This window comes from Erythranthe guttata, chromosome 4 (assembly GCF_056151865.1).
Source record: "Erythranthe guttata isolate IM_541 chromosome 4, IM_541, whole genome shotgun sequence".
Lineage (NCBI taxonomy): Eukaryota > Viridiplantae > Streptophyta > Magnoliopsida > Lamiales > Phrymaceae > Erythranthe > Erythranthe guttata.
In genome coordinates, this window is record NC_142536.1 from 62,336 (window position 1) to 82,252 (window position 19,917).

The 19,917-nt window shown below is 38.6% G+C and overlaps 5 protein-coding genes across 6 annotated transcripts; 3 read left to right on the forward strand and 2 right to left on the reverse strand.

Annotated features, from left to right (window-relative positions):
* Nucleotides 1-1,145: 1,145 nt before the first annotated feature.
* Nucleotides 1,146-5,041, forward strand: PPOX (Flavin containing amine oxidoreductase family). The gene is made up of 9 exons (XM_012979509.2): nt 1,146-1,693; nt 1,766-1,951; nt 2,069-2,153; nt 2,301-2,448; nt 2,535-2,615; nt 2,911-3,082; nt 3,821-3,980; nt 4,133-4,236; nt 4,494-5,041. Exons 1-9 carry the CDS (start codon nt 1,301-1,303, stop codon nt 4,791-4,793), a joined length of 1,629 nt encoding a protein of 542 aa, XP_012834963.2. The 5' UTR covers nt 1,146-1,300; the 3' UTR covers nt 4,794-5,041.
* A 275-nt stretch (nt 5,042-5,316) lies between these two features.
* LOC105955725 (chitinase 10) lies at nt 5,317-6,483 on the reverse strand. The gene is made up of 2 exons (XM_012979520.2): nt 5,870-6,483; nt 5,317-5,744 (listed from the first exon to the last, which is right to left on the reverse strand). The coding sequence occupies exons 1-2, from the start codon at nt 6,319-6,321 to the stop codon at nt 5,372-5,374; spliced, it is 825 nt and encodes a 274-aa protein (XP_012834974.2). The 5' UTR covers nt 6,322-6,483; the 3' UTR covers nt 5,317-5,371.
* Nucleotides 6,484-7,288: 805 nt separating this feature from the next.
* LOC105955706 (DHHC-type zinc finger family protein) lies at nt 7,289-10,209 on the forward strand. Its single transcript, XM_012979496.2, has 9 exons — nt 7,289-7,633; nt 7,759-7,872; nt 7,986-8,345; nt 8,417-8,485; nt 8,570-8,641; nt 8,743-8,871; nt 8,949-9,029; nt 9,127-9,312; nt 9,425-10,209. The coding sequence occupies exons 1-9, from the start codon at nt 7,562-7,564 to the stop codon at nt 9,932-9,934; spliced, it is 1,593 nt and encodes a 530-aa protein (XP_012834950.2). The 5' UTR covers nt 7,289-7,561; the 3' UTR covers nt 9,935-10,209.
* Nucleotides 10,210-10,506: 297 nt separating this feature from the next.
* AGY1 (Albino or Glassy Yellow 1) lies at nt 10,507-16,609 on the reverse strand. 2 transcript variants are annotated; one of them, XM_012979484.2, is made up of 20 exons: nt 15,981-16,609; nt 15,809-15,881; nt 15,428-15,634; nt 15,156-15,259; nt 14,878-15,057; nt 14,343-14,561; nt 14,003-14,116; nt 13,799-13,912; nt 13,478-13,645; nt 13,179-13,354; nt 12,910-12,976; nt 12,671-12,817; nt 12,490-12,585; nt 12,324-12,392; nt 12,062-12,163; nt 11,737-11,988; nt 11,579-11,646; nt 11,371-11,488; nt 10,923-11,162; nt 10,507-10,838 (listed from the first exon to the last, which is right to left on the reverse strand). In XM_012979484.2, exons 1-20 carry the CDS (start codon nt 16,374-16,376, stop codon nt 10,737-10,739), a joined length of 3,012 nt encoding a protein of 1,003 aa, XP_012834938.2. In that variant the 5' UTR covers nt 16,377-16,609; the 3' UTR covers nt 10,507-10,736. The 2 variants fall into 2 exon arrangements, with proteins under 2 accessions (XP_012834938.2, XP_088672206.1); XM_088816080.1 differs by having other exon boundaries at nt 15,444-15,634; nt 15,981-16,525.
* A 179-nt stretch (nt 16,610-16,788) lies between these two features.
* On the forward strand, nt 16,789-19,867 carry LCD (Pyridoxal phosphate (PLP)-dependent transferases superfamily protein). Its single transcript, XM_012979453.2, has 2 exons — nt 16,789-18,348; nt 19,566-19,867. Exon 1 carries the CDS (start codon nt 16,974-16,976, stop codon nt 18,342-18,344), a length of 1,371 nt encoding a protein of 456 aa, XP_012834907.2. The 5' UTR covers nt 16,789-16,973; the 3' UTR covers nt 18,345-18,348; nt 19,566-19,867.
* The last annotated feature ends 50 nt before the right edge of the window (nt 19,868-19,917 follow it).

Genomic DNA, 19,917 nt, shown 5'->3' on the forward strand with positions numbered 1-19,917 from the left:
AGTTTTTACTGTAGCAGTCAAATCATTTTACTGTAGCAGTCACATCATGTCTGAAAGAAAGATAAATTTTTGATATTGTTTTGAGAAAATTATTTGAGAAGTGTAATAAATATAATTTTTTTTTTGGGAATCAATAAAAACAAAATGAAACCTTTTCCAAACATTGCCCAGGATTATTTTAATTTTTATTTTTAAATAGAGAAAAGTTATAAAATCAGATTTTATTTTTTAATATCCAAGTAAAAACTTATTTTTAGTTTTTTGTCATATAATATAGGACAAAATGCACTTCGCTCCCTAAAAATTTCTAATTTTCGCACTTTGCCCCCTAAAAATTAAAAAATTAGACTTACCCCCTTCGAAATTTGGTTATAGTTGCACTTTGCCCCAAATGTGACTCTCCGGCGGATTTTTCACCTGTTTTCTCATGTTTCTGTCAATTTAAAGGGCATTTTCGTCTTTTCAGGGCATATACATAATTTTGAACCCAAATCCTCAATATGCTGATTCTTTATACCCACGATTACACAATTGAGCTCCAAAATCAGGGCTTCGTTTTTCTCTTCAAAGGCAAAAGCTTTTTAACAAAGGTAAGATTTTTTGGGAGTTTCATTATTTGTGTGTAAAATTCAGTTGTTGGAGCTACGGTTTATGGGTGTTTGAATTTTGACCTTCTTTTTATTTTGTTAGATGAGGAAATCATGGAAAATCAATGTTTTTGTGCATTACCTATGTTCTCTTTGTGTGTTCCTTCTCTCTGTTTCCAACTCATACTTTTTAAATCTATATGGGAAAGAATCACCGTAATAGGTGGTAATCGAAGAAAAAACTGAAGATTTTTACTATTTGGTGACCATCACCGTAATTGTGTTTGAGAGAAAATACCCTTTTTTTTTATGAAATAAGGTAATGTGTTGTTTAATGGGTTGGTTTTTTTTTCAGCGATAAATAATATTTGGGTGGAAACCTTGAAAAGACGAAAATGCCCTTTAACTTGACGGAGACATGAGAAAACCGGTGAAAAATCCGCCGGAAAGTCACATTTGGGGCATATAACGAAATTTCGAAGGGGGAAAGTCTCATTTTTAAATTTGTAGGGGGCAAAGAGCGAAAACTAGAAATTTCTAGGGGGCGAAGTGCATTTTGTCCTATAATATATACCCGAATAGTATACGGGGGATGATGATGATGATGATGATGAATCCAAACTAGTATTACTGTCCCTCCACGTGGAGATAACAAACCCTCCCGTTCAGAAAACATCTATCAATCGCCGGCGACACCTATTAGTTTTCCGGCAATGGGTAGTTTCAGTGGCGTCCACACCCATTTCCCATCTTTAAATTCCTTCAAGCCTCCATCCTCTATATCTTCTTCTTCATTCACCCAATTCACAATCCCTCGCCATGTTCGGAGAATCAGATGCTCCGTTGCTGAGGGTCCCGCCGCTGTTTCCCCTTCTTCGGAAAGCGACAACCAGCAATCAGTGCTCGACTGCTTGATTGTCGGGGCTGGCATCAGCGGTCTGTGTATCGCCCAGGCCCTTGCCACGAAGCACGGTAACTCCAATGTCATGGTGACGGAGGCTAGAGACCGTGTCGGAGGAAACATCACCACCGTTGAAAGGGATGGCTATCTTTGGGAAGAAGGTCCCAACAGCTTCCAGCCTTCCGATCCCATGCTCACAATGGCGGTGCGTTGTTATTTATTTTTGGTTTCTCTTTTCCCAATTTTTTTCTGATTCATTCATTCATTCATTCGGCAGGTGGACAGTGGTTTGAAGGACGAATTGGTGTTGGGAGACCCAAATGCGCCTCGTTTTGTATTGTGGAATGGTAAGCTGAGGCCAGTCCCCTCCAAGCTCACCGACTTGCCATTCTTTGACTTGATGAGCTTTCCTGGAAAACTCAGAGCTGGTTTTGGTGCACTTGGTCTTCGCCCACCCCCTCCAGTTTGTGCCCCCTCTTTAATTCTTCTTCTTCTTCTTCTTCTTATTATTATTATTGTTGTTTTCGATGTGCATTATACTACGTTTCTTCTCATCTTTGGTTTTTTTCTCAAGTAACAGGGTCGCGAGGAATCGGTTGAAGAGTTTGTCAGGCGTAATCTCGGTAGTGAAGTTTTTGAGCGTTTAATAGAGCCATTTTGCTCTGGTACTCCTCTCTTATTTTTCTCTTAATCACTTCAAATATGACATGCTCCAGCAGACACACGTGTGAAATATCCCTACATTCTGTTGATAATCTGTAGTATATCCAATATGATCTGTCTTTTTTAGTCAGACTTTTCTTCTCATATAGGTGTTTATGCTGGAGATCCATCAAAACTTAGCATGAAAGCAGCATTTGGGAAAGTGTGGAAGCTGGAGCAAAATGGTGGTAGCATTATTGGTGGAAGCTTTAAAGCAATCCAAGAGAAATCTAGTACTCCCAAGGAACCTAGAGATCCGTAATGACATACTTGTGTTTGTGTTTGTTACATTCTTTCTGTTAATTTAGCAGATTTTTCAGAAATTTGATTGAGTACATCCCCAGGCGCTTACCCAAACCAAAAGGCCAAACAGTTGGATCATTCAGAAAGGGCCTGGCAACTCTGCCTAATGCAATTTCGTCGAGGTATTTATGATATATATTCGTGGATATTTTATATTTTTTTATGAAAATCCTCTGGTATAGGCTTCATCTGGTTGAAAAAGGTCTAGAATACTGCAGTTTTTCTCAATTTCCTTAAAAAGGTCGAATTCAAGTAGTAGCTGCAAAAAAGGACAACAATGTAACTTAATTATCCTTGTTAAGGTCACAGTACAGATGCATAAAAAGTCTTCTTTTGAGAAGAAGCAAATATTGTGGGCTGGAAGGGAGTACTTACTAGTTCCATATTTGTCTGTGACATTGGTGTCCCATATTCTAGCTTAGGAAACAAAGTCAAGTTGTCATGGAGACTCAAGACTATCACTAGATTGGACAACGGAAGATATTCCTTGACATATGAAACCCCCAACGGGATGGCGTCGCTGCAGTGTAAAAGTGTTGTGATGACTATTCCTTCTTATGTGGCAAGCACAATATTACGCCCGCTCTCGGTATGTTTCTTTATATGTACTCTTGGCTTCTTTTTGGTCCACTTATGATTAGAGAAATGTCATGAAGTCGAACGTTAATATAAGTTTTCTCTTAGTAATCTTTGAATTAAAATATCTTGGAATATGTTCATAAATATTCCTGCTGCCAGATCCTCTTACCCATGGAAGACCCTTGCCTTTCTGACAGTAGATCGTCATGGACTAATGTACCAAGGTCATACCTTGGATTTGCGCAAACTTTTCAGTAATATCTTCATCTCTAACAAAATCACAAGCAGGAAGCTCAATTTATTCATCTGTTATCTTCTGTACCATAGTAATAGGAAATGATGATTAGAGCTTGTTCCAAGTTTAACTCTATTTAAGAAGGGATTTTGTTGTGTACTTGTGTTTTTCGGAAGTGGTGAACTATTATTAATAGAGGATCGGATGAAACCAGATGGAAATGTCCGCTTCTATGATGGATAGGATCTATAAAATACACCCTAAATAAGCATAGAATTGCTGTGTAACATCTGATTACAGTGTACTGGTTTGTACACTTTGTGGGTGTTTGTCTATCAACTTTTCTTATATGCTTTTACAATCTTTAAGCACAAGACATTGATTCAAAATAATCATCTTAAACATGAATTTATCTACGTGATTCTATTGGATTGGAACCGCATCTTTCTTAATCACATCCTAAAGAGGCTGTGCTACATAATCGTATGCTATTTCCTGTCCAATTGTTTGCAGGCAGTTGCAGCAGACTCGTTATCCAAGTTCTATTATCCACCTGTTGCTGCAGTCACCATTTCCTATCCAAAAGAAGCAATACGTAAAGATCGTTTGATTGATGGTGAGCTGCAGGGGTTTGGGCAGTTGCATCCCCGCTCCCAAGGGGTTGAAACTTTAGGTAACGCCGCTATGATTAATATGTTAACTAGAATTAAGGATTTCAGTTATATCTGAATTCAACTAGAATTATGGACCTTCTTGTTATATCCTTGGATATCGCTTTTACTAAATGCAGAAGTCCTTTCTTCATTGTTTCATTTGATCCTGCAGGAACCATATACAGCTCATCACTGTTTCCTAACCGTGCCCCATCTGGTAGAGTTCTCCTTTTGAACTACATAGGAGGAGCTACCAATACTGGGATTACGTCAAAGGTATAATGTAATCTTTTAACTACTGTTTGCCTGTTGTTTTGGTTTTTTTAGGCCGAGTTAATTGAGCCCCTGAAAGGAAATGCAGTAAATTTCAACGAGGCTTGTCGTTTGGTTCATTGCGTCTAATTTACTTAAGTTTATGGCTCAATTTCTACTGAATATACCACTAGCAACTCAATTGAAGCATAGTTTTCACTTTCCGTATTGACACCTGTCTCATTAATTTTTTGCTTCGTAACTACTCATTTTGTGATCAGACGGAAGGCCAACTTGTGGAATCGGTGGATCGTGACCTGAGGAAGATGCTTATAAATTCTAATGCACCACATCCACTTTCTCTGGGGGTACGTTTGTGGCCGCAAGCTATTCCACAATTCACAGTCGGTCACTTGGATGTGTTGGACAATGCCCGAAGTGCTCTGAGCAATGGTGGTTATAATGGTCTCTTTCTTGGGGGTAACTATGTATCTGGTGTCGCTTTGGGAAGATGCGTGGAGGGTGCGTATGACGTTGCCGCGGAGGTAACAAATTATTTGTCACAATACACATATAGGTGAAGTATCATTTGCATCCGAATTTTAGCGTGAGTTAGATTGTTTGTAGAATCAGTAGCGGAAGGTGGAGAGTAATTATTATTTTTTCCTTCCATTTGTTGAGATAAAATGCAGTTGAACTCCTTTGGGGATTGAATGGAATCTACATTCGATTTAATGTTTGAACTATATTCCAACCCGTGTACCAAATAACCAATTAGCAGAGGATTTGAGTTAATAGTAAGATGAAAATCCTTTTGTTTTCTTCAAAAGCTATTTAATGTTGGCATTATCAACGTTTTTTCACCTCCTTGATGGTGTGAACTTGTGAGTCTAATTTGAGATAGAGTTGTGTTGGCCCAGTATCTCAATGTTACGATTTTGAGAGCTGGGCTGGTGTGCATGAGTAGATGTAATTGTCAAAGGAGTTAGTTATAGTTAGTACAAAGGCATAATTTTAACAAAATGGTTGGCATTAGTTTTCTGGCGGTTACTGAAGATGCGGTGAGTGAGCTATTGAAGCTGGAAAGAAGACAGACAAACAGAGTGGTGTTGAAACATGATTAATATTATTATTAGTAATAAGTGGTAATAATAATAATTCAGAAGTGTTTCTGATACTGGCAATCCAAGTTAGGTCCGGTGTGAACATTGAAGATGTTGGCATATCGTTGGAAGTATCCAATGCGATCTGAGACACGTGCATCAGTGGGAATACCGCATTCGAGGCCACCGTTGATGATGTTGGTGACGAGACCAAAGCCAGCTGGAGCAGTCCGATTGGCAGCCAAATCCTGCTTAGTGGGGATGTAGCGTCCAACCATGACGTTATGGCAAGAGGGCTTGGGCTTCTGCTCCGTCATCCAAAACCAGAGAGCTGTTTTCCATGAGATGACCGAATTGTTGGATACTAATTCCGGGTTTCCAAGGCCGTCAAATCCCAAGGCACGTCCTGCAGGTCCATAGTTGTAGTTCCTGCAAATCAAATCATTTTTATTTATTTTATTATTAATTAATTTGGACTTGGGACTTGGGACTTGGGACTTGAGAGTGTGTCTCGTGTGTGTGTTGTTGAAGTAGTAGTAGTAGTAATTAAATACCAGGAGAGTTGAATGGGGCCTCTGCCTTTGTAAGAGACACCGGGAGAGCAAGGCCACTGAGTGTTGGTGGAGTCGCAGTAATTGGTCTGAGGGGAGACCTCCTCTTTGAAGCAGAGGCCCCATGAGTAAGGCCCGTCGGGTGCAGTGGGCCATCCACCGGTGGTCTCGTGGGACACCTGGGCAAGAAATGCAGCGATTTCACGCTTCCTGGTGGTCAAACTCCCGGTGTTGCCGAATCTTGGGAAGCAGGTGGATGCTTGCAACAAAGAATCGTAAGTGTAGAAATCTTTAGCAGGGCAGGCAGTGTTGTCCTTGTGGAGGAACATGGAATCAAAGACCTGCCTGCTAATTAGCGACGAAATTGAGCTCTTTCCGCAACACACCATCGAAATCATCATCATTAACACCAAAAAGCGACAATATAATACCATACTCATCACCCTCACCATCATATCTGTGTCACTGTGTGTGTGTGTCTGTGTTTATCAGTTTATGTATGAACAAGTAGAAGATCCATTCATGCACACTGGTAATTGGTTCCAGCAGTAACCCCTTCCATATATATATGAATTAATTTTTTTATGAACAAGTCAGCGGTCAAAGATCCATCATCTGTTTAAAATCCATTACAGAAAATTGTTATTATATAAGATTATGGTCCACTACACTGGCAATGTGAATATGTGATCCCAAAGATTTGACCTAGTCATGGTTGGAAAACATCATCATCAACTAATTGTATTTAGATACTTGTGAAAATGTAAATGATTCACTGAAATTAGTTTTCAAGTATGAGTGAGTGAATTCATGTATTGACATAGAAAAATAATTAGAGTGGAGAGGTGACATAATAATACTAATAGTGCAAGGGACGCGTGAAGCCGGCGCATTACTTTTTTTTTTCTTTTCTTTTTGACCTCTAATGATGTCGTGACATTCAATCTCAATGTGCTTGCTTGCTTCTTCAAATCTTCCGATATACATACACATACATGATACATACATACATACATACATATTGATGGAACGTGAAATATTATTATTATTTATTATTTATTCCCACTCCCTAAATTCTTTGTCAACTTTTAAATGTCTGACTAGCCGTCCCATTTTCATTACACACCATTTGGGTTGTTTCTGATTGGCCTCATTCTTTTTCGATTTTAATTAATCATTATTTAGCATATCCCACTAAAAGTATTTACTACACCACACGCAATTTCCGCCCAATTGCATTCAACATTTTTGTCATGCATATATTATTTTACTGATTTTTTTTTAATAAAAATTGTTTCTTTATTATTATTATTATTATTATTATTATTATATACATATATATTTTATATATAATAATTATTTGATAATTTTTAATTTTTAATTTCAATATGTTTACATGGTTATTCCCAAATACTTCTCCAAGGAGATACTAAATCATCCCAATTTAATAATGAAAGTTGTATTTCAAAACAATTGGGGTGAAAAGTGGGAATCTAAAAATAGCCCAACTCAGACATATGTCGGTTGAGGTGGGCCGGGCCGGGCCGTAGACTTGTGATGCTTTGTTTCAACTTTGAAATTCAAAATTGGGATCCGACCGTTGGATAGCTATCTGATTCAAAAAACATAATTTGGGAGCTTTAAGCAGCAGCAGTTGCATTCCAATTTTGCAGAAACTCCGTTGTTTGTTCCTCCATGTCCGTCATCTCCTCATCCTCCGCCGTCCCCAGGCGCCATGGCTGGCAACGCCCCCTCCACCCTTTACAGGTACTACCTACTACTACAAAGTTCCTTTCTTTCTTCCTATTGCGCTTCAAGTTCAGCAATTCCAAGGGTTACTTGGAGTTCCTGAGAACTTTTTGTCTTTAATATTTGTTTGTTGATTTACGCAGATTGTGGGTATCTCAGTTTTCTTTTTCCTAGTGGCTGCTTTCTATTGCTTCCTTGGCCTTTTCGTCGGCCACAGAATTGCAGAGATCACCATCAACACTGTCTTCTCTTTTGCGGTAAATCCCCCACCCAATACATATTATGTGCACTCATCATTTTCATGATTCATGATTAATTTGTTGCTATAGAAGACCGACAACAATGATAGTTATTGTCTATCTTCGTGCAGGCACTTTCAGTTGCTCTTCTGTTCATTAGGTGTTCGGCCATTGATCCTGGTGACAGGACCAGATTTAGATTTAGAAAGAAGAAGAAGAGGAAGCCCAATGTTCCTATCGGGCTCTCAGACCTTAATTACAAATTCATTTTCAGCCGGATTTTGTTGCGATTCTTCAAGAGGATTGAACGTAAGATTCTGAGGACTTGCATAAGAAGGAAATACGTCCTGGATGAACCATGGAATAATAGAGTTCATATGGAGCTCCCTCTTCTGATCCCATTTCCTCTTATCCTCGAGGACGATTCTCTTGCTCCCAATCCCAAACAGGATGACAATGACATCTCATTCTGCTCCCTCTGTGATTTTGAGGTACAAAACATCACAAATTTATCCCCTCTATTTATTATTACTGACCAAAAACTCCTCAAATTCCTCCTCAGGTCAACAGGTACAGCAAACATTGCAGGACCTGCAACCGTTGTGTTGAGGGATTTGATCACCACTGCAGAGTAAGACATAATAATAATATCTTATCCTTGTTCCTGTCAGCCTCGAGTTTTGAATGCCAGGTTCTCATTTTTGACTTGTTTCAGTGGCTGAATAACTGCGTTGGGAAAAAGAATTACACAAGCTTCATTCTTCTGATGATTTTTGTGCTGATAATGGTTAGTAGAATTTATCTATACAATTTACCGTGGTGTTACTTTATATTCAGTTCTCAACAACAACAGCTGGTGAAAATCAATATGTGTTGTTATGTGTTCAGCTAGTTGTACAAGGAGGAACTGCTGTAGCAGTATTTGTAAGGTGCTTTGCTGATAGCAAGGGCATAGAAGAGGAGTTGATAACAAGACACTATGTAAAATTCCCAAGAGGACTACTTGCTGCCTTATCCGTAATACTCTCGAAACCCCGCTCAATTGTGTGGAAATGAAATGCATCTTATATCTTAACTGTTTATTCGTCCCGCAGGTGGTATTGGTTTTGGTAACGACATACAGCACAGCTGCATTGGGACAACTCTTTTTCTTCCATGTACTCCTCATCAGAAAGGTGTGTTATAAATTGAGAGAGATGTGTAGACAAATATGATTGATGGCATAAGAGATGAAAATAGTTATATTCTCTCTCTTGTTCACATCTTTTTCAGGGAATATCAACTTACGACTACATTTTAGCAATGAAAGAAGAGAACCAGTCCATGGAAATCGAATCCCTTGAAGACTCAGACTTATCTTCTGATGATGATAATGATGACGAAGGTTACTCTGACTGGGATTCACCTGAAAAAAAGCCTACATTTATATCGCGGATTATAGCTTGCAAAGATGGAAAGGTACATGGGGGTGAATACTATTTTCTCAGTTAATAATGCAACTTCATCTGGAGACGCAATTTTTGCAGCATGACAACAATAAACCTTTTTCTTTTTTCTTTACATGTTCCAGAACCCAGAAAAGCTGGCGATAAGGATTGATGGAGAAGGAGCTGAAGAATCATCATTGTCTGATGTGTCGAACAAAAAGCAAGGTTTCCGTGCAAGCATTGACCCATGGAAACTAATAAACCTGAGCAGGGAGAAAGCTCTACTTGCAAGGGAAAAACTTCTGAAACAAAAGCCGATTGTGGACAGTGATCCATTGAAGCCCCTGCCCCTGGAAATTAAAAGTGGACCACTTATGAAACCAGATAATAAAGATAGAGAAGCAGCAGGATTTGGTTTGATTGCTAAAGGAGTAGCAGTGAGGGGACAGTTTTCTTCAAGTCCAAGAAGACGACTTTCGTCTTCTCCAAAGCCGCAGCACCATCATGCTATTATTACTTCTGTGCCATCACCAAAGCACAATAGGTACCGAAGTGATTTTGATTTGAAGTTGACTCAAGTCTCCAGAGAACTTGAGACATACATATCCAGACAGGTTCTGTGCTCTGTTCTGAAGAATGATTCTCCAAGATGACAGAGAGAGTCCGCAACAACTGAGACTAAACTACAGCTTACTACATTCTCAGTCTTTGAGAAAAGAAAAAAAAAACACCTTTTCTTAATTATTATATTTTTTTCTTTAATTTGCTTGTTTATTTGTGTAACATACTGATGAGAGTAATTAATTCATATATCATACATGGCATTCTTCTTTCACACAACAACATGATTATGTAAGGAAATGTAAAAACACCTTTCTCTGTTTGCATTGTACCTATATATTGAAGTCAATTTGCTCATTCATCAAAACAGAGGGGATTCTTTCTTTACTAATTAATCTTGCCTGTTTTCTCTTGCCTTGCGCTTGCAGTACCTGTATGATTCTTGCTAGATTTCATGTTTGCTGTCATAATTGAATAAAGAGGCAGCAAATGTTATGAATTCAATAATAATAATAATTCATAAAATAGGGATAAACAGATGTGAATTGAAAGGAAAATTCGGATATTATCGCATTCAAAGATCCGGGGTTGAACTTAGGTAAAACAAAATTTAGTATCCCTATCTTCAAACTTCAGTTTAATTCGTTACAGCAAACAAGGATTCTTCACAGAAAAAAATCATCCTCACATTAGAAGGCCACCGTGTATTGATTGATTCATTCACCAACAAAAATGCTAAGATGATGTTATTTTTTAGTCAAATCCCTTTACATTTGAATATTGATACAACTGTCAAAACATGCAACTCTTTGTACTTAATTCACAATCTATTTTACATTAATTGCACACAGTATATAAGCATTTTTGTTCCTTTCCAGACTGGTCAACAAGTTGTCACTTGCTTGCCTGCTGACTAACAGCTGATGAAGTGGGGATTTTAGAATTTACTGTATTGGCGTCCAGGTTGTTCTGCTCCTTCATCAAGACAGGTTTGAACTGATACACAGATGAACAAATATATGGTTAGAATCTAGACATGGTAAGCTGCTGCAGCAGCAATTCAATTCAACAATATAATACCTGGTAAATAGAATAAATGACATTCCTTCTTATTCTTGCCATCATCTCTACAAAAAGATTGTATCCCTCGAGTTTGTATTCAATAAGCGGATCCCTCTGTGCATACCCCCGTAAACCTACTGCTTGCTGAACAAATTTTAGAGCTTGCAAGTGTTCCTTCCATAAACGGTCAATATTCGTCAATATGAGGAACTTTTCCGCTTCTTTCATCAAATTTGGAGCCTCTTTCTCCACTATTTCCTGGCACGTAAAAAGGAAGAACATAACCCGTCAACAAGTGAATAAGAAAATACATCATTTATTTATTAACCCAACTCTTGGCAAACCTCTACCTACTCTGCTATTTGGTGAGAAAAATAGCATATCTATCAACCCCTGTCTGCTACTATGACTTATTGCACTCACTTGATCAGACCTCAATAAGAATGAAACTATAGATAAAACTAACCCGTTTCTGCAGATATGCTTCACGTCCACGAAGGTGGAGGTAACCTCTTAATTCCTCAACATTGGAGCATTTACTTTCCAATAACTCTGGGGTCAAATCATCCAAAAGATAGCAATACCTATACAGAAGAACAAGCTCGAATTAAAATCTTGAAATATCCAGCAAAAGCAAGATATTTATAATTGCAAGAGTGAAGGATTCCACTTACTGTTGAAGTTTTCCAATAAGCTTCTCAAAGTCCCAGCTTTCTCTAGGAGTGTCAGAGCCAATATTTGCCTATACATTATTATTATTTAGACGAGAATAGAAACATTACTGATGTTGGATACAAAGCATGAAGAACGTACGAGTCAAACAGATTTTTACCTCAAGTATATCATCCATAGTTAATTCAGCATATTCAATCAGGAGAGATTGGAGATCATCAGATTCCAAAGCTCGCCTCCTCTCTGTGTACACACGATCTCTTTGGCTATTCAAAACCTCATCATATTCAAACAATTGTTTTCTAATGTCGAAAAAGTAGTTCTCCACTTTCCTCTGAGCTTCATCTAGTGCTTTTGTCAGCATCTTGGATTCAATTGGTAGGTCTTCAACTCTAAAAGCTTTCATCAAACCCTGGATGTCACAAAAGTATTAACTTCTGTACAATTGTATCCTAACAGCAATAATGTTTGGAGCTGAAGAGAACCTGAATTCGATCTCCACCGAATATGCGAAATATGTTATCTTCAAGACTAAGGAAAAATCGGGAACTTCCAGGGTCTCCTTGCCTGCCACTACGACCACGCAGCTTCACGTAGATAACAGAACAAAAATATTAATTAAAGTATAAGAAAAAGAAGGCAGGCATAACCGCAAGTTAAAAATTTCAAAACAAAGGATCAGGTACTCATCACAAATCAGGCAACGTATCACCATGCCAGATCACAAAGAAGATATTAAAGCTATACCTGATTGTCAATTCGGCGTGACTCATGACGTTCGGTACCCACAACATGAAGTCCTCCAGCTGACACAACCTATCACCATATTGGGGAAGAAAACATAACTGTTTGGGTCCAATAATGTTTCGACCTGAGGAAAGTTTCATTAAGGAATAAAGTATGCACAGTTTACCTTCTCCCTCTCTTCCTCTGTGTAAACCTTATATTCTTTAACAATTTCAAGAAATGCACTGCGCAGCTTTGAAATGACTTCATCTTGAACAGGACCCTAGAACATTCAAGTTTTAGATTTATTAGTTATGAAATGTTACATGGGAAAATGCAGTTGATCGTGGTATTTCAACAAATCTCACCTTTTCACAAGAATATGAGAGCCGTTCCTCTGCTTCAAGCTCAGTTAATGACCTTTGCCCCCACATTTTGGCAGCCAACTCTACAGCTTCCTCAGCCAATTTGGAGTTGCCTCTAGACAGTGTGCATGGGAATAGGCTCTCATTTACCTGGAGTGTGATTCAGTGACATCAATGTTATGACAATGCAAAACAGGCTACATTCGAAAGATATCCAGATATATGTATTAAATAATCCAAACCTTCCATGTTTTCTTAGGAGTAGGTTTCTTTACAGAAACAAAAACTCCTTCAGCAGGCCTTACAACTCTGCATCAGTTTAATCAATTAATCAATCATATAACTGCCCAAGTGTGTTACATGTTAAAGCTCCTTATCACATCTAGAGATTATAGCTATAAGACAAAGAACATTATAGTAGAGGATGGCGACACTTCTCTCTACCTGCCCGATTTATCCCATAAGGGCTAATACAAAAATTTCATTTATATCTGAGTGTTGCCTAAGATACCTTGGCATCAACATCTCACGTAACTTCAACCTAGCCATAAATTCTGCATTACCACCAAGGATAATGTCTGTACCACGTCCTGCCATGTTTGTTGCAATTGTAACTGCCCCAAGACGACCGCTCTGAGCCACAATTTCAGCTTCTCTTTCCACGTTTTCCGGTTTTGCATTCAGAACCTTCAAAGATACATAATCAAATAAGATATTCCCCCAAACAAGGAAAAAAGACAACATAGTTTTGCATCATCATTGTATTACAGTAGAAGCATGCAAATGTATATTACTGAATGATTTTATAACCTCATGCGGAACTCCAGCTTCACGAAGCTGTTCAGACAATGCATCACTCTGCTCAACACTAGTTGTCCCAACAAGAACTGGCCGACCTGTTTTGTTCATTCGAGAAATCTCCACTACAACTGCCCGCCACTTTCCTGTAGTAGCCTTGAACACTACATCTGATTCATCCTTGGGGCGTGGGAAAAATTAAAAGTTACTTGGAGCTCTTAATTATAATGAAAGAAGTTAAATAAATCACAAAAGAACGCCGGACAATAGAAAATAAAACACAAGAAGAAGATTGATCAACTTGTTGATGGAAAAGCAGGGCTAGAAAAAAACCTTTCTCATCATGGGCTTGTTTGTTGGAACAATTGTAACTTTGAGTTTGTATATGCTCTCAAACTCTGCGGTCTCAGTAGCAGCAGTGCCAGTCATGCCACAGAGTTTTGGAAACTACATCAAACATTGTGAGAAAAATTTACGTTAGTGAGAGAAGAGTGCCTCACCATACACACATAAATCACAAAGTGTGACTCCACAAACCTGGAGAAAGAAGTTCTGGTAGCTAATTGAAGCCAAGGTCACAGTTTCATTTTGTATGGGCAGTCCTTCTTTAGCTTCAACTGCCTGGTGAAGTCCATCACTCCAGCGTCTCCCCTATGACCAATGTAATCAATTCTACTTTAAGTCGAGGAAAAGAATTTTTCGCCTTTGTGTTGAGATTGAATGTAAAGGAAAAAATATTTTTTTGCGATGAAAAAGGAAAAGAAATGGAGACAATATGACAACTCTACAGCCAGAAATAATATATAATCGAATGAACTCATTCACTTTCTTTCCTTTTTTAGTCTAGGTGCACTCAAAATTCAGAATAGAGTCTGACCTGCATTACTCGGCCAGTGAACTCGTCCACTATAAGAACCTCCTTGCCTCTGATTATATAGTTCACATCCTTAAGAAAAAGTTCTTTGGCTTTAATTGCATTTAATATGTATGATGCCCACTGCTCTCTTGGATCATATAAATCTTTTACATCCAAAATTTCTTCAGCGTCAGCATAACCCTGTTCTCCAAGTAAAACCGTTTTTTGTTTCTCATCAACCTGCATACGTTTCAACATTTTAGTTTAAACAGTCTTTATCTCTTGTCTCCGGGTGCCACAGAAACGGAGCCTAACCAAGGTATATGCCCAAATTTACACATGACAACGAGATATATACAGGAGAGACTTAAATATTTCTTGCCCACTAGATATTTAATTTTGCAGTTCATAGAAGGTAACTTTTTGTATTTGGATAACAGCACACTCAACTCAAACCAAAATAGCTTATTTTGTCATATTACCCGTAAAAACAAACTGATTACAAGACGAAATAATTACACGACAAAACAATTACTCAAGTTAGTTGAATTCTTACAGTATAATGTATATCTCGCTCAAATGCAGTGGCTATCTTAGCAGCTTTATAGTAACGATCACTTGGTCTTTCTGCAGATCCTGATATGATGAGAGGAGTCCTTGCTTCATCAATTAGAATAGAATCAACCTCATCAATTACACAGTAATTGAAACCTCTCAACACAAGTTCATCAACGCTCTGTAAGATTAAAAAAAAAAAACATTTCAGAACAGCATGCATCATGGATGCTGAAAGTACCAACATATAACGATAAACAAAGCAAAATAATTACTTTCCGTGGCAAGATTATCTCTTAGGTAATCAAAACCCAGCTCGCTATTCGTAACATATGTGATGTCGCACTGGTAATTTTCCCTCCTTTGTTCACTTGTCATATTTTCTGTCATCATTAACTAAACGTTAGAAGTTTGAACTATCATTCTGCAGAGTCGTAATAAAGATCAAAACTTGTAGGACTTTTTCCTTTTGGCAAAATCTAAGCATAATAACATTCATCAGAGATCATTAAAATTGCAGAAAATATAAATAAGTCATGTGTAAGACGTACGCTGAATTAAGCCAACCTTCAATCCAAGAAAACGTGGAACTTGACCAACCCATTCGCAGTCTCGTCGGGCCAAATAGTCATTAACGGTAACAACGTAGACTCCTTTCCCAGCCAATGCATTTAGAAAAGCAGGCAATATAGCAACAAGTGTCTTTCCTTCTCCTGTTTTCATTTCAGCTATTTCTCCTTTATGAAGAACCATACCACCTACGCAACATACATATGAGTGATAGGGAAAGAAAAAAAACCTTTAGTATGTGGCAGGCAGAAAGTTTGCAAATCAATCAAAAAATCCCTCCAACCCCCAAATTATTTCAACTGATAAAAAAAAAAAACACATGAATTGACGACCAATAAGACGAGTAAGTATAGAGAACCAACCTATCAATTGTACATCAAAGGGACGAAGGCCTAGAACCCTTTTAGAAGCCTCTCTCACTATGGAAAATGCTTCCTGCAAGAAAAACCACAGTTATTATACTTGAAAAAAGAAGGAAACAAGTAAAAAGAAAAGTTGGTGGTAAAAAAAGGTTGAAGATGAAGATGGACATACAGGTAAAAGGGATTGGAGGGAATCACCGCGAAGTGCGCGTTGTTGCAAGGTGGAGGTCCTTTCCCTCAACTGTGAATCGGAGAGAGAGGAAATCTCAGACTCCATCTGATTGATGAGTGATACAGTAGTTGCATATAACTGCCTTGTAGATTCTCCGGTGTCTGTGCCGGTCCCAAAAATCCCACCGAGTAAACCACCCAATGCCGCCGCCGCCACTACTGGGCTGCGGAATCTCCTACAAGGTGTAACTCTGGCTCTTCCTCCAACACCCTTCAGTTTGGGTGATTTAATTACAAAACCTAAACCAACCGAATTGGTGGTTTCTGAGAGGGCGAATTTGGGATAAAGGGCGGCGACGGAAGGGCGACGGCTGGCAGCTGGGGGTGCAACTGCCATAACTGGTAAATTATAGTTGAATTAGTTAGCTTGGGAGTATAGTGTAGAGTCTAGAGAGATGATGAGGTCTGAAATTCACGGAACAAGAGATTGATTGGCATCCGAGTCTGGAAGATAAGAAGACCAGACCAACAACAACTGTCGTACACTCGTACTTTCTTTATTCTTTATGGTAATAAATAATTATTTATGGTAATACTAATAATAAATTTAATTTTGGAGATAAATCCTCCAGTTTTCTAAGCCCAAGAACAATATTATTATTGTCTGCAAAAAGCCCACTTTTCTCAACAAATTAAGAACTTTAACCCCTACTACTAACCTAATTTAATTAATATTAATAATAATTTATTTCTTCAATAAATATACTTTACTTTCATTTGATATAATAATTATATTTGTACCTAAATAAAAATAAATAAATAAATAAAGAAAGAAAAAGATCATCATCATCATCATCACACGTTTATTCCCCCAAATAAATGAATAATAATAATAATACAATAATGAAATTAGATACGCCGGTCTGAACGGTAAACCTGCCGGTTCCAAACCAAACCCTAGTAGCCCTAATCATCCATTTTTCTTCTTCTGCACATGGATCCTCCACCAGGGGTTGAAGACCCTCGTGCTCCCGCCGTCAATGGCGACACCAACCACGTCTCCAAAAAACTCAAGCTCTCCTTCATTACTGATTCCGAAATTCGCGAGGAGTTTGCCCACCACCAATCCGGCATCGCCCGAATCAACAACGGCAGCTTTGGCAGCTGTCCCGCCTCCATCATCGCCGCCCAGAAGATCTGGCAGCTACGCTTCCTCCGCCAGCCTGACGATTTCTTCTTCAATCACCTCCAGCGCCAAATCCTCCATTCCCGCACCATCATCAAGGATCTCATTAATGCCGACCATGTTGATGAGGTCTCCATCGTAGACAACGCCACCACTGCTGCTGCCATCGTTCTTCAGCATGTTGGCTGGGCCTTTGCTGAAGGACGTTTCCAGAAGGGCGATGCTGTTGTCATGCTCCACTGCGCTTTTCAGGCTGTTAAGAAGTCCATTGAGGCCTATGTTACCCGGGCTGGCGGCTCTGTCATAGTGGTTCACTTGCCCTTCCCTGTCAATTCCAATGAAGAAATCATAGCCGAGTTTCGGAAAGGCTTGGCTAGAGGTAGGGCCAATGGTAAGAAAGTAAGGTTAGCTATAATTGATCATATAACATCAATGCCTTGTGTCGTGATTCCTGCTCGTGAACTGGTTAATATTTGTAGAGAGGAAGGTGTCGAACGTGTTTTTGTAGATGCAGCGCATGCTATTGGCAGCGTTCATGTTGATGTCAAGGATATAGGGGCTGATTTTTATGTCAGCAATTTGCATAAGTGGTTTTTCTGTCCACCTTCGGTTGCATTTTTGTACTGTCGAAAATCACCGGTTTCGCCTGATTTGCACCACCCTGTTGTTTCACATGAATATGGAAATGGGCTTGCCATAGAGAGTGCGTGGATTGGGACAAGAGACTACAGCTCTCAGCTTGTTATTCCTGAAGTTTTAGAATTCACTAATAGGTTTGAAGGAGGCCTTGAGGGAATTAGGAAGAGGAACCATGAAAAAGTGGTTGAAATGGGCCAAATGTTGGCCAAGGCTTGGGGAACAAATCTTGGTTCACCTCCTGAGATGTGTCCGAGCATGGTGATGATTGGCTTGCCTTCAAGACTGGGAGTCTTGTGTGATGATGATGCTTTGAACTTGAGATCACACTTGAGAGACCATTTTGGGGTGGAAGTACCGATACACTTTCAGGTGCCAATAGATGGGGAGATTGGAGCCATGGATGGGGATGGTTGTGTAACAGGATATGTCCGGATTTCTCATCAAGTGTACAATACTCTTGATGATTATATTAAGTTAAGAGATGCAATTACTCAACTTCTCCAAGATGGAGCAACTTGCAAGATGCTTCAGACAGAATGAAGAGGTGTGTAATCATATCTTGAACTTGCACGAATATTGTCACACTATCAGTAAGAAGCAGTAGTTTAGTTGGCTTTAACAAAGGAATTGTTACTTGATGCATATGCAGTGTCTTTTATGCGAAAAGTGGTAAAGGCATGAAATGCATTTCTTATTGAAAAACATCTTAGACATAATTGGAAGGATAAAAAGAGTAGAGCCATGAACACCAAGTCCATTGTGATTTGTGCCTCTGCATGGTGATTGTCCTGATCTTTATTTTATTTTATTTTAAGAAAAGAAAGCATGGATACCTGCTGATGTTTGATGATCAGCTGGTCCGTTTCTTCTTGTTAGTTTTGCAAATCTCAATTTTTTGTAAGGTACCAGTAATGTCATATAAATTCATAATTTAGAGTACTAGAAAAGTATGGCACCAGTTTTCTGTCTTCGCAGTCCAGGGTTTTTTGTTATAGCTACATGTATGGAGTACAGATGATTTAAACAAGCTCAATTGGAGAGTCTTAGTAGTATCATCACAGACCTATATGTAGCATAGTGTAAAGCAATTTGAATACTTGTTCAGTTCCCTCAAATTTGGTTCTGCTAGTAATGGGAATGACATTATTTGGTATCCAAATAATAGACAGAATGTGTAGCTGCATGATTTTTCTTCTCCTTTTCAATCTTCATGTGAAGCTGGATTAGAAAAGTACTTATGTTGGAATTACTAGTTAGATATTCTTTATGTTCCCAGTCGTCTATTCTGCAGAAACATTTAATAGTAACCCGTTGTATTGTTTGTTTTTGTTAATAATACTGTTTATGTCTGGACAGTTGATAAATGAACGAACACAAAGCTTCCAAAATGCAATTCATTGAGACTAAGACCCCTTTTATGTGGATTCCGCTGTTTGCCTCTCCTGCTTCTACTTGTTCCCTTCCGTCCTTGTTAACCCTTTCTCAGTTCCTCATCCACATCTGGTCAAAGAAACAACCATCTGCTCTATATTGCATCTTAAAGAATCCCTAATCATCAAAAGGACAAGATGCTCATTGAAGTGAATGCGTGTGATTTGAATATTAATAGCTTGTGGTGCATGTGTGGACGATGACCTTGAAATACTAATGAGACTATTTATTTAATCATATTATAGACTAGGATTGGATGATGATATTGCTATATATGGACTTGCTATAGAGATGATTGATGATGATGATGATGATATTTTGCGTTTGCAGGTTGTGAGAAAGAGAATGGAAAATGTTGTGATGAATAATGTGGGTTAGGGGTATGCCCCTGAAAAGCGAAACAAAGAGAGAGAGAGCAGTTATATGTGGAAAACAGAGCAAGTGTTGAAGTTTCTACACTGAGAGAGTTAACAACTAGAATCTAACATCCTAGTTTGTGGGTTTGTTTGTTTGTTTGAGAATAAATTTGTAACTATGTTGTAGTGTTGTTATTTTGCAAATTGAGCAGTAGTAGACTTTCTTAATGTTGCATTTGCAATTGCATGTGGGGCTGATTGATATCTTCTTTAAAACATGTGCTGCTGCTAATAATTGTTATATATTGTCAATTACTACTATACAT